Genomic DNA, 14,799 nt, shown 5'->3' with positions numbered 1-14,799 from the left:
TTGGTTTTATTGGTGTCTTCCCTTGATTTAATACCATAGGTCATAACAGGTCTGATGCAAGTTTTGTAACTTCTAACGTAAATTCTAACTTTGCTGTCCATTATCAAATACGGGTTATTCCAGACCACATCTCTCAAACATCCGGACATGACTGCGGCCTTGTTTATTTGTCCTCTTAGATCTCTGGCTGAGTCATGATAACTTGGTAAATCTACACCTAGATATTTAGCAATATATATACCTAAATATCCATAAAAATAGTTAATACCATAGAAAAGTTTGAAGAACCATATCTTGCTTAAAACGTGTCCTAGAATTTTCTACTTTAAAGGTAAATGATTTTCTTTCTACTTAAATGTACCACTGCATATAGGTACAGTGGAACCCCGATAAGTCGGCCCCCGATAACCCGGAAGTCCGGCTCACCCGGACCGATTTTCAACAGATAAACATTTTGATTTTCAATATTTTGTATTTTTCAATTTAATTGTGGCTTATTTCCAATCAAAATAGTTAATTATCAGACAAACCTTTCAACAATAAAAATGTATGTAATATAATATTTGAGTGATAATGTGTACTTATGTGTGTAATTTGAACTATACGATATTAAAAATGACTCATAGCACACGCTGCAGAAACAACAGCCACCTGTCTGTAGTATATATTCCTTTTTATTTCAAACTGTCAACATTGTTTAGGAAAGACTATTTAAAAAATTCTTTTATAAACAATGGTCTTTAGTATTGTGTGTCTTGTATTGTTCGCTTCCATTTGCTTACGTTTGGGTTTGGTGTTTTTTTAGTAATTTTAATGAGTAGGTACTGTGCATATTTATAAATATATTTCATGTTATTTCAATTCTAACGGAGTTTATCTGTAAGTATACCGTATTTTATTAATTTTTACCATATTCTCCGGCTATCTCGGATTTTCGATAACCCGGATCGGTCGCGGTCCCGATTAATCCGAGTTATCGAGGTTCCACTGTACCTAAAACTGCATAGAAAAAAGTTATAGAACGATGTTTGCGGAAAAATAGGGAAAGTATAAGAATATAAAAAAATAAGAGTTTAAAATTATTTTGTATCAAAGTTTGGCGTATATTGTGATAGAATACAAAGTCTACTATATTGAGATAGAATATTGATATTTGTAGCGAAAGTTAAAAACAAAATTTTAGAGAGAAATTAGGTTTGTTCTAGCATCAGTTTCAAACGAAACTGATGGTCTAAACCATCAGCAAATAGTGGACCAGTGCGAGTAGAGGAGATAGCACTGGTGACTGTATTATGTTCTCTCACTGACCAACTGTTTGCTGACGATTTCTGACTAGTTAAACTACTTGTTCTTGACTGTTTGCTAGAACAAACCTATTGAAAACGAAATTGATTTTATGTCCCTACCTCAGAATCTACTGAGCACTGTTTTGGTATACCGTGTTGAACAGATATAGTTTAGTGACATGCGGAAAAATAGAGAAAAACGAATTTTGAAACCTTTAGTTTGAAACGCCTACAGCTTAGACTTAACAAATTAAAAACGCGAGTCAATGAATATACAGTTCGATTATTTATGATTAATTGAGGCGCTCAGATCAACAGTGGCCTAACCGCAAAAACGAAGTTTTGAAATAAATGCAATCTTTGCATTCGTATTTACATTATGCTTATGGGATGGTGCTACAAATAAAATGATGTAGCGCCATTTATCCAAATATAGAGATAGGTTGTAAAGACGCTTGCTAATCCGAAGATTTATTGTTGCTGCTTTAATTGATATATTAATCTAAAAATGTTTAATTTTTGGCTTAGGCCACTGTTGTTGCTCTGAGCGCCTCAATTATCCTTATTTTTTAAATCAACGAAGTCTGCAATAATCACTTTATTTTAACTAGTAATAAGTTGGGGTACGAATTTTGTGTTGTATTTTGCCGATAATGAGTTTGTCAAAGTATGTATTCTGAAACAGAGTGAGTCAACTATACTATTTATTGTTTTATGCAAACCTAAAAATTGAGTATTACTACCGTTAGCTCATTTGAATCTGACGGTATAGAACAATAAGGTATGGATATATAACAGGTGATAATTCTTCACTATATGTGTGTACAATATTTTCACCAGCTATTACATTCCAAATTTTTGTTACGCATATGGAAGTAAAAGGAATCTATTCAACTGGATTACTAAAATCTGATTGATTTTTCAACACCCAATGAAATTTTGCCCGGCCTTGAAACTAAACATTATCCAACAGTATCAAATTCTCGGTTGAATTCTTAACTGTAGTTAATACCTACTTAAACTTAAGGTACTAGTACACTTTAGATGACCAAAAATAAGCATTTTTTCAAGAATTTTTTTGTCACAACCTTTATTAAAAATAAACAAAAAACTCTTTACATATTAATATCTATCTCTTATACAAAAAATATAATATCTTTTTCATTTATGCACGTACACTAATATTGTACAGGCCGCCAAAGTCGAGGCCTCGAAAAAAAGTACTTCCGATGGTGAACAGTTAATCTCAGGATTGGGATTATCGAAAAAAATGTACGGCATTTGAAAAAGGAAGATTTCTTACGTGACAACTCATCAAGTTAGAATTCCTGAAAAAAAATCTGTGGAAATTTGAAAAATTTTTGTTAAAAAATCCACCTTTTTTCTTTAGTTTTACATGGTTGAAACATAGGTATTTATTTTTATGTTTTGCTCAAATTATGGTAAATTGAAAATTATGGTAAGAAAGCTTCCTTTTTCAAATGCTGTACGACTTTTTTGTTTCGGAGATCCCAATCCTGGGATTAAATGTCCGCCATCGGAACTAATTTTATTAAAATTTAACTAAAAAAGATATTTGGACTCTACAAGAGTTAGACATTATTATAATATGTAACAAGTTTTATGTTCATTTTTAATGAAAATTATGAGAAAAAAATTGTTTAAAAAATGCTTATTTTTGGTCTTCTAAAATTCTAAAGTGTACTAGTACGTTAATTAGAAGTTAAACAGGAAAGTGCATTCATTGTCTTAACTGCAAATAGGAAAACACGGATAAATTTTTAAATTAAGGCAATAAATCACTTTAAAAACGACACGAGTGAATATAGGATATAATAAACTTTGTGGGTTTTTTATTATATGCAATAAAATTATGGGTTTTTATAAGAACTCCCCCATCTAGTCATAGTCTTACACTTTGTAAAAAACGATAATAAAAAGTTGAGCATAAACCACAATTTTTAATTAACCTTGTATTTCTTTCAATTTGCAGAAATTGTCAATCTTAAACCATATTTTATGAAAGATACAGTGAAAACTATCTTTGAGGAAAGTAAAACAATATATTTATTGAAAAAACTCGTGTATCAAGGGATGCTTAGCAAAAATCGAAGGTTTAAAAATCTTTGAAGAAAATTCAAGCATAAGACAATTTAAAGCATCATTTTGAAAAGTATAGTGTTATTTTAAAAGATTATGAATATTAATGAGTGTTGCTGCCTCGGGCACTTTATTAGGACTTCTTGGAGCCGGTTGGGGGAAATTGTACCACTTCTCTACCGCAGCCGTTTTGAGCTCTCCGAACTATATAGTCCAGAAAGTCACTGCGCATCCGCTAGGAAAATATTTCGATTCGGACTTTTTGCACAATCTTACTCGAAAAGGACCCCTTTTAACAAATTTGCATGTTGCCAGGACCAAAAGTGGGTCAAAAATTTTTAAACGTTTTTTTTTGTTTTTTTTTTCTAAAATTATTTTTTTTGCATGAAACAAAGTTTTTATAGGTTTCTTAAATCATTCCAAACAGTAAAGGTCTTTAGCGACATTTCTCTAAAGTTGACAGTTTTTGACATATAAGCGATAAAAATTGAAAAATTGCGAAATTGGCCATTTTTAACCATCAAGAACTATGTAAAAAACTGAAAATTTGAATGTTGCCAAGGTAGGTGGATATTTTTTAAACATCGATTGATGAAATCCCGAAGAGTTTTTTGCAATACAATATTCAAAACTCCTTTGTTTTTTAATTGCTAATCAAGCGTGCGCGACACTATTTTCCACCGTTGCATGTGTATACAGTATGGTGCAAATGAAAGGAATAAATTCGTTGTTTCGTAAACCGGCGACTTTAAGGAAAAAACTAGAAACAGGTCGATTTTTATTTTTAAGTTAAGATATTGTGGCATATATGGTATACTAGTGACGTCATCCGTCTGGGCGTGATGACGTAATCGATGATTTTTTTTAAATAAAAATAGAGGTCATGTGGTAGCTCATTTGAAAGGTTCTGCAATTCTCTATTCAATAATGTAAACATTTACATAATTATTTATACAGGTTGTCCAAAAAATTTTTTCTTAAATTAAATTATTTGACATAAAAAGAAGTAGAAGGACACACTGTATAAATAATTATATAAATGTTTATATTACTGAATATAGAATTGAAGAGCCTTTCAAATGAGCTAGCACACGACCCCTATTCTCATTTAGAAAAATCATCGATTACGTCATCACGCCCTGATGGATGACGTTACTGGTATACCATATATGCCAAAATATCATAACTTAAAAATAAAAATCGACTTGTTTCGGGATTTTTCCTTAAAGTCGCTGGTTTAAGAAATAACGAATTTATTCCTATCATTTGCACCATACTGTCATGTCGGTGGAAAATAGTGCCGCGCACGCTTGATTAGCAATTAAAAAACAAAGGAGTTTTGAATATTTTATTGCAAAAAACTCTTCGGGATTTCATCAGCTGATGTTTAAAAAATATCCACCTACCTTGGCAACATCCAAATTTTCAGTTTTTCACATAGTTTTTGAGGATTAAAAATGGCCAATTTCGCAATTTTTCAATTTTTAATCGCTTATATGTCAAAAACTGTCAATTTTAGAGAAATGTCACTAAAGACATTTTCTGTTTGGAATGATCCAAAAAACCTATAAAAACTTTGTTTCATGCAAAAATAATAATTTTAGAAAAAAAAAACGTTTAAAAAATTTTTGACCCACTTTTGGTCCTGGCAACATGCAAATTTGTTAAAAGGAGTCCTTTTTGAGTAAGATTGTGCAAAAAATTCGAATCGGAATATTTTCCTAGCGGATGCGCAGTGGCTTTCTGGACTACTAGAAGTTGGCAGTCTTGCTCGTATCCGTTTTTTAGCTTGCCCAAAGTGTGTCCAATTGGGTTAAGATCGAGACTGCGTGCCGGTGATGATAAAACTTAAATACTGGCCTCATTAAGGCACTCACGGATGAATCTTGCGGTATGGCAACATGAATTGTCATGCATTAATCTTAAATTTTCACCAATGAACGGCGCGAAAGGTACAACATGGTATCGGAGAACTACTTCCACATTCTTTGAGCATTCACACTGCCTCTCTAGAACACAACAAGATCACTACAGGCTTCGTAAGAGATACCTTCCCAAATCATTATTACTCTCCTCGGTAAGCCACTGTTTTGGCTATAGTGCATGGATCAAACCTTTCATTTTGTAAACTGTTCAAGGCCACAGCTGTACATAATTGGGTAATTATTAAAATTTTGATTAATCCATAATACTGAATATTAGAAATTATAGTCTTTTGTTTGTATCACAGATGTTATAGAACGAATCATAAGGCTCAAATGGAACTGGCCAGGACACGCCGCCAGGCTGAAAGATTCAAGATGGACACGAAAGCTGATGGAACTGAGACCAAGAGTAGATAAACGCAGTAGAGGAAAACCGCCTATACGATGGACAGATGATATCAGGTGGATTAGTAAAAACTGGCAAAAATCAGCACAAAACCGTGAAGTGTGGAAGCAATTGGGGGAGACCTATGTCCAGCAGTGGACGTAAATTGGTTGGATGATGATGATGATAATCTTTTGTTTAGAAATTATTCAAAACGATACTCACCAATCCATGATGTTTCGTCTGGACTCAAATCTTTGTACTTTTCAGACTCTTTGAGCTGTGGTAGCAGAATTGCACTATATCCTTGGCAAATCCCTATTGATATTGAGGTTGAATGTGCACAAATTGCAGCCAGAGCCTGAAATTAAACATAAGTTTATGCACTTTCTAAAAATCTAAAGTAATTATTAAAATAGCAGGTTTAGATTTATATGTTTAGATTTATATTACACAGTATGTCAATGTCAACCATATCGATTAGTTCTCCAGTATTATGCTTATTATTAGCAGTACTTTCCTGTAAAGGATAAATAGACCAGTAGGTAGTTACATTTGATTTATTGCGGTCCTTTTTGATACTACGTATTCTGAATATTTCTAATAAAATCAAATACCACGACGACTCATTTCTTGTATTACAAAAAATAAGACTGTCTTGAAAAAGGAGGCATAGAGAAAAAAGGAGGCATAGTTCAAGTAACAGAGACCTAGAGACTGCTGTGTATCAAACAATAAAACAGTGAAATACTTTATTTTTTTTAATACGAATGTCACTTTCATCCAGTACGATCAAAAACAAAATATCATTTCCGGCATGACATAATTATATCGATCCCATAATTTCAGAGTACCTATAGGTAGGTACAGTACCTATATTTTCTGATCGGTGTCGTCAAAGTATTTTTTTTTTTCATAAATGAATGTATCATGAATTCATGCGAGTAGGTACATATTATTATTAGTAATAGGTGTTAAATATTATACAAAATATATACAATATAAAAAAATTGTAATATATTGATATTACCTTTGTTTATCATTTATTGAAGCAATGTATATACTTATGTTTGGCAAATTTTAAATCCAATTTGGGAATGACTAATTGCACAAAAAATATACAAAGAACATAAAACTTATTCGGCGATTGCATTTTTTAAATACAACTTATTATTTTAAATAATTAAATTTTACTTACAGTATTGTAATATTCATTATAATCCTTCCCAAATTTTAGAATCGTCATTGAAAATCAAAATAGAAAGACTGAGTTCAATAATATTTTGGTTCAAGTTGAAAACACACAATCGTTCCAAGTTTTGCGTCATTTTGTTTTATTTTTAATTTGAAATATCTTCAATCGGAATGTGATAAAATAAACTAATTAATTGAATTAGTCGGTCTTATGTTAATTCATGTAATGTATGAAATGTTATTGATTCATTTATAAAACAAAATTGCGGAAAGTAACAAAAATATATATACAGGAAAAAAAATATTTAATACCAAAAAAAGCGAAAAAATTATATCTACGTTTTAACTTTTGTGCTAAAATATTTATAATTTTTTATAAATTTTGTTTACCTGACAATTCCAAACTTTATTTTAATAAAAATTTAAATTAAAATACTAAATTTATCAAGGTGTATCCTCCTTCATCAGACAAACAATATAAGTCAAATATGCAAAATTGAAGAGTGGCAAATGAGTGCGAAGTAAAGGTGACTTATTTTGTCAAAGCTGGGAACTCCCGGGAGGCTTAGTCATCCCCAGAAACTTTCTAGCTTTCCAAAATTCGATCAATTCTCTATGACCGAATTTGTCATAGTGGTGTTACGAAGTAAACCAGCTTTCAAGTTTCTCTTGTCGAGGCAAACAAAATATCAGGAACATTTATATCATACGCCTTACCCAGTACCTATAAACACTGCATCGTAAGACAAAATTCGAAATGTTGAAAGAATGTTACAGAAGTGAATTCTCGTCAGTATTCTACTTTTGTGGTTACATATTTTACAATTAAACGTATGTTTCATATAATATTAAGTATAATATTAAGTATGTTGTTCTGATACAGATATCTGATCATAAGTTATCACAAATTGGTCTTGCCGATGCTTCTCCAGTTTTCGTAATCTTCCATCAAATTTCTAAGTTATGATACTAGATGACAATGGTTGAGACGATGTATTCAGTGTACTTTGTATGGGATCTGACTCTGGCTCTTTTACCTATTACGCCACTCTGTATTACGAGTTTCTCGAATCATTTCTTCGGAAGATGTGTTCAAAATAGGCCATTGTTTGCTCTCTTGTGTATGTCCTTTACAGGTTTTAATGTTTATTTCAACTAGTATTAAAACATTTATTCTGCTTAGGCCTACAGAATTTTCAAGGATTTTTATTTTGTCGATTTCCTTAGGGGTCCAATATTTCAATCATCATCACCTAGCGCTACAACCCTGGGTGGGTCCTGGCTGACCAACTTTCTTCCAATTTGTTCGGTCTTCCATCAACCTAGGGTCAAATGGAATGTTCATTTTTCGGAGATCTGATTGGATGTTATCTCTCCATCGCATTCTGGGACGTCCGAGTGGTCTTTTTCCTGTAGGAATCTCCTCCCGTGCCAGTTTTACAAGTATCTCGTTATGAAATCTGTGCACGTGGCCTGCCCATCTTAGTCGCTGTGATTTAATCTCTTGGATAATATCGGTGTCATTGTAGAGTGCTTTTAATTCGATATTGGTTCTGATCCTATACCTACTGGTTTGTGTTAATATCGTGGTGAGGTTCGAAAATTTTTCTAAGTATTTGTCGTTCAAAACGTCTGAGCTTTTCTTCGTTTGATTTTGGTCATGGTCCACGTTTCGCATCCATATATTAGTACAGGTGTGACGATGGATTTATAAATTTTGATCTTGGAACTTCTTGCAAGATTTTTTGATTTTATAAGCTTATCCAGTGCGAATAGACAGCGATTTGCTGATTGGATTCTGTCTTTTATTTCTTCAGTAACATCTTTGTCACCTGTGATTACGGCCCCCAGATACTTAAAACGTTGTACTCTTTCGAAATTGAAGGTGTTGACTGTCACATTTTGTCCTATCCTGTCTCTTCGTGTCGTTCCAATTATACACATATATTTTGTCTTCTCTTGATTAATCCTCAGCCCTACTTCGCTTGTTGCTCCTCCCACCTTGTTAAAAATGGCTTTTGTGGATAGGACGGAGTCTCCAACGAGATCAATGTCATCTGCGTAAGCTATTATGTAACTTTATATAGAAAAATTAACAATTTACATCCCCAAAAGCCTGGTCATCCTACTGCGTTATTAGATGCAGATGAAAAAGCCCTTGTTAAAGCTATTGGTAAGGTTTCAGAATGGGATTTCTCCTTTGAGCCCTCCGACATACAGAGTTTGGTTGAAAACTATTTAAATAGAAAAGGTGCGCAAGTAAAAACTTTTAAAAATAATCGACCTGGTGCAGATTGGATGGAGAACTTCCTAAATCGGCGCAAAGAATAGCTGTCGAAGATAATGTAGCAGTCGATTAAACAAAGTCGAGCTAAAGTCTACGATAAAACGATTAATACATATTTTGAAAATTTGTCAAGAGTATTACAAGATGTGATTCCCGAAGCTGTCGTCAATTACGCCGATTCCTATAAACAGTGTTTTTATCGATTTTAATGAAACTCAGACACAATAGGTTCTTATTTCATGTTGCTATTTCAAGTAGCCCCTGTAAAGTGGCTATTTGAAATACTGCGTTTTTAAAGGCTTACTTTCAAGTAACCCTATCAAGGGGCTACTTGAAAATTAACAATTAATATTTTTTTTGCAAAAATGAAAAAGCCAAAACGCTTTTCTAATAAGGAAAAATTATCTATAGACCATTTTGACCATCACAATAATTTTTACTTTCAAAAACACCTTAAACTTATTTGGTGACAGAACGAAATTTCAAAAAAGTTTTTCAAGTAGCCCCGTTTTACATCTTTTGAAAACGATTTCTGGAGTGGAAATCGAAACGTCAAATATGTTTTTATGTAAAAATGTAATAATTGTCATTACAACCAAATTGTGGCTAATCCCATATTATAAACATTTACATCATAGAGGTTGTTAATTACAATAAAAGCATAACCTCGCGGATATATTCAATTCAAGATAGTACTTTCTCTTTCATTATCACGGCGGCAACCACAGCGAGAAATAATAACCGCGTCGCCGTCAATCGCGAAGGCTGAATGCAGTGAATAGTTGTGTCTGTTGTCTACGGTGCGTGATGCACGCTGAGTGGGCCTTGATCTTGACCCAGCCAACTCAATGGATACAGTCCCAACGATTTTATCAATAAGGTGTAACGATTACTACTCATTGAATTATCCGTAAATTTATTTTTTTGTTGGGAGAACCGTTTTATGGAAAATTTTTAAATTACGCAATCATACGCATAAATTTATTAGGGGAAGAGGTACTTGAGGAAGTAAATAAGACCAGAGAGGTTCTAGTTTATGTTGTCAACAATATCATAAGCTTAAATACTTTTCTAGCGTTTTTTCTCGAAGTGTAATATATTAAATAACATTTATTTTGATAAAGCTCTATTCAGGCGAAGCAACGAAACACTAAAAAGCCCAATAGCCTAATAAAATAAAAAAAAGTCAAAATGTAAATTCGTACAGGTTAAAACAAATTTTATGTCAAAGTTTAGGTGGGTACAAAAGATATTTTCAAGAAAGTATCCAAATTATACAAGGGGATCATTGTTTAAATAATTAAAAAGTGGTCATTTTTGCAAAAAAAAAATACTTTTTTAACTGCTGAGGTAATTCACTTATTAATAAAGGTCTGTGGGATTTTTTCTGCAAAGTTGAAGGGTAAATCTTTCACATAAGACTTACTAAATTAAATTTGACCCCCTATTTATTTAAATAATTGTATATAAATCTTTAAAAATAAATTTTAAAAAAATTATTTTTAGCGTTTTAAATAATCACTATAAAATATCTTATTTTACATAGTAAGTTGCGCTATGTTACCAGTATTAAGGAAAAACAAATTGGTCCAAAAATATCTAATATTTTTTGAGATATTGAATTTGTTTTTTAAATGTTACTATATTTTCAATTGCAAAAACGCGGTTGTTGCCAAAGAAATATTCACCTGCTTAACATCTCATTATTTTTATTTTTATGTATATTTTCGATAAATGTATTGATAAATTCAAATTTTCATTAAATTCCCCCTAAAATGGCATTTGAAAATTATTCAAATTTGTTTATAATTTGTTTTATTAATACCGTCGCGGGGATTAAGTATTTTGAAATGCCGTTTCGATAATTTGGTTCCTGGGAATTTTTTACTAATTAACAAAATTTTTTTGTCTTTTTTTCTTCTTCTTTTTTTTTTCTTGGAGTTATATTACTACGGGCCCTTTTAGGGTTAAATTTTATTAAGAATGTCGAATCTCTGAGTTGTAGATTCTAGACTTAAAAATATTAGGATTTAACTAAAATCTATTAAATAAAATGTGGCTACTTACTGAGTTACAGGGTGTTTTATTTAAAAATTTAAAAATTATTGTTACCAAGTACTTTAAAACTATCTGACGTATCCTTATAATACTTGGCAGAAAGTGTGGCTTTTATACACCCTACTAAATTGTGATTAATAAACGTTTCTAGCTAGTACCAGAGGCGTACGACAGGGGATATTGAATGATTGAACTTTCCCAAATTCTACGCCACTGAGTGAATTACTATTTTAGCGAAATTTTTCGATTCTCCAATACTTTGTATGTAAATAACTTTAGTGGTATCGATAAAGTCATAAGTTTGAGAGATATTGGAAGTTTAAAATGAATGAATGAATGAATCAAAATAACTATGCCGTTTCATTTTTAACGTCCAATATCTCGAAAACTAATGACTTAATCGTTACCAGTAAACAGTATATCATTTATATATAAAGTATTGGAGAATCTAAAAATTTCGCTACAATAGTAATTCCCTCAGTGGCGTAGAATTTTGGAAGGGTCAACCATTAACCATCCCCTGTTGTACGCCTCTGGTAGTAGCTAGAAATTTTTATTTATCACAATTTAGTAGACTGTATAGTACCCACACTTTTTGACAAGTATGATAAGGATACGTCAAATAGTTTGAAAGTACTTGGTAAAAATAATTTTTAAATTTTTAAATAAAACACCCTGTAACTCAATAAGTAGCCACATTTTATATAAGTGAATTTAGACCAATCTTAATATTTTTAGGTCTAGAATCTGCAACTTCTTAACCCTAAAAGGGCCCGTAGTAATATAACTCCAAGAAAAAAAAAGAAGAGGAGAAAAAGACAAAAAAATTTGTTAATTAGTGAAAAATTTTCAGGAACCCAATTATCGAAACGGCATTTCAAAATAGTTAATCCCCGCGACGTTATTAAAAAAAAAATAATAAACAAATTTGAATAATTTTCAAATGCCATTTTAGGGGGAAGTTTAATTTAAATTTGAATTTATCAATACATTTATCGAAGATATACATAAAAATAAAAATAATAAGATTTAATAAAGGTGAATATTTCTTTGGCAACAACCGCGTTTTTGCAATTGAAAATAGAGTAACATTTAAAAAACAAATTCAATATCCCAAAAAATATTAAATATTTTTGGACCAATTTTTTTTTTGATTAATACTGATAACATAGCGCAACTTCTCCTGTAAAATAAGATATTTTATAGTGCTTACTTAAAACGCTAAAAATAATTTTTTGCAAATTTGTTTTTAAAGTTTTATGTATAATTATTTAAATAAATAGGGGGTCAAATTTAATTTAGTAAGTCTTATGTGAAAGATTTAGCCTTTAACTTTGCAGAAAACAATCCTATATACCTTCATTAGTAATTGAATGACCTCAGCAGTTAAAAAAGGAATTTTTTTTCAAAAATGACCCCTTTTTAATTATTTAAACAATGTTCCCCTTACATGATTTGAATACTTTCTTGAAAATATCTTTTGTACCCACCTAAACTTTGATATAAAATTTGTTTCAACCTGTACGAATTTAGATTTTGATTTACATGTAGTGTAATTTTATTTTACTAGACTACAAAACCTAGGAATTTTGTGCAGTAAGATGAATCGTCATGCAACTTTTTGCATTCGATTAGAGAGAGTGTCAGGCAATTTTGTGAACTAAATTGATCTCCGGCAAAAAATTTTGTGCGTGAGGAAATGCATTTTCAAACTGCATCTCGAAGAGATGAAAAATGAAAAATTTAGAACTCAGGAAATATTGACGGAAATGAGTTCAATTTCTATCCTTGGGGGTTCTGGAGGTCACTGACCAGGAATTTCATGACGGCGATAGTCTCGGAGGTACCTGGTGCCCAGGGTGGAACTCGGCACCTGGGACGATCGAATAATTCGCGAAATGAAGACTGGATCGGAAAACTGTGTTAGATCGGAAACACGTGTTCTATATTTTTCAAAAATCCATCGGATGACACTAAACACGACCCCCACTCCACCACCAGGAGGAAGGGTGGGGGTAACTTTAAAATTTTAAACGGAAACCCCCATTTATTATTGCAGATTTCCATTGCTTACGTAAAAATAATCAACTTTTAAGTTACCCCCACCCTACCTCCAGGGGTGCACTGTAGAGTCGCGTTTGATGTTATTTAAGAGGTTCTTGAAAAATATTTGTAGAATATTGGAAGAACTTTGGTGAATCACTAAACCAAAATTACAGAGACAACAACAGATGCTTCTGAAATAAAGTAAGGAGCCTAAGAGGAAAGAAAAGAAAAGGACTCACAGGAGTAAAAGACAAACAAAACAAACTAAAGACAAATACAACAGAGTTACTAGAGGTATGGAGAGAGTATTATAAAGAGAAATATATGGGCGAAGTGAAGAAATAGAAATAGAGGGAACCATAGAACAGACAGCAGCAGACGAATACCAAATGGAAAAACAAGTACAGAAGAATTAGAAGAAGCGATAAGTAGAATAAAACTAGGAAAAACAAGCGGAGCAGATAAAATTGATCCCGAAATGATAAAATGGATAGGGAAAGAAGGAAAGAAGTGGTTGCTGGAAATAATGAGAGAAGTATGGAGAACAAACAAAATGCCGAGAGAATGGGAAGAAAACTTACTGATCCGAATTCACAAGAAAGAAGAAGAATTCACCTGTGGAAACTACACAGATATATGCCTCTCATCAGTAGTATAGAAAGAAAATTAAGAACAGAGGTAGAAGAAAAACTTGAAAACGAATAAACAGCATTCAGAGCCAAAAGGCAAACAGTTGACAACATAAGCATACTACGAAATATAATAGAAAAAAATAATGATCGGGAAACAAACATATATATGACCTTCATAGACCTTAAAGCAGCGTTCGACTCAGTAGACCGGTAAATATTGAGGAATACTATGGAGGAGCTGGGAATAACGAAGAAACTGTTAGAGATAATTAAAAGTACGTACAGCAGAGTGGCGGGAAAAGTACAAATGGGAGGTAGCAGATCACTAGAATTTAGGATGAACAAGGGGATAAAACAGGGAGATAGCCTAAGCCCACTCCTATTCGTCATAATTATGGATAAATTATTTAAAAATGTTAAAAGAGGAAAAAACCACTTAAAAACAATAATAGGCTACACGCACCTAACACCAGTTATGATAGAAGGTTTACTGTATGCGGACGACGTCGTTCTCTTAGCAGACAGCCCGAGAAAGATGCAGCGACTAACGGATGTATGGACTGAGGAAATAGAGAAAATGAAATTAGAAATAAAGATCAGCAAATGCAAGACGATGAAAATAGGTCAGTAGGAGCAGGAGCTTGAAGGAGAAACAAGAGTGTTCTGTAAAGGACAAGAATTGGAGAGAGTGACGGCCTACGAGTACCTGGGCACGATAATATCGAATGACAGAAAGCTAGACCTAGAAATTTCAAATAAGACAAAGAAAGCTACGAAAATATATTATGAGAATAAATAATACCATACTGGGAAAACGGGAAATCAGTCAGGAAACAAAAATACATGTATATACATAATACAATCACAGTACCAACTAATACAATCA

The 14,799-nt window shown here is 32.3% G+C and overlaps 1 protein-coding gene across 4 annotated transcripts in view; it reads right to left on the bottom strand.

Moving 5' to 3' along the window:
* Positions 1-14,799, bottom strand: part of LOC114334708 (facilitated trehalose transporter Tret1) — a 174,628-nt gene that overhangs the window by 16,532 nt on the left and 143,297 nt on the right. For 3 of the 4 annotated variants that reach the window (XM_028284807.2, XM_050657271.1, XM_028284809.2), the window contains one exon: positions 5,922-6,057. In XM_028284807.2, coding sequence (XP_028140608.1) covers positions 5,922-6,057 — 136 coding nt within the window. Of the gene's footprint in view, positions 1-5,921; positions 6,058-6,894; positions 7,003-14,799 lie in introns of those variants that run through there. The other variant, XM_028284808.2, reaches the window with a different exon arrangement.

This window comes from Diabrotica virgifera, chromosome 7 (genome assembly GCF_917563875.1).
Source record: "Diabrotica virgifera virgifera chromosome 7, PGI_DIABVI_V3a".
Lineage (NCBI taxonomy): Eukaryota > Metazoa > Arthropoda > Insecta > Coleoptera > Chrysomelidae > Diabrotica > Diabrotica virgifera.
Note: the sequence above shows the minus strand (reverse complement) of the source record. Positions and strands in the feature narration are given on the sequence as shown.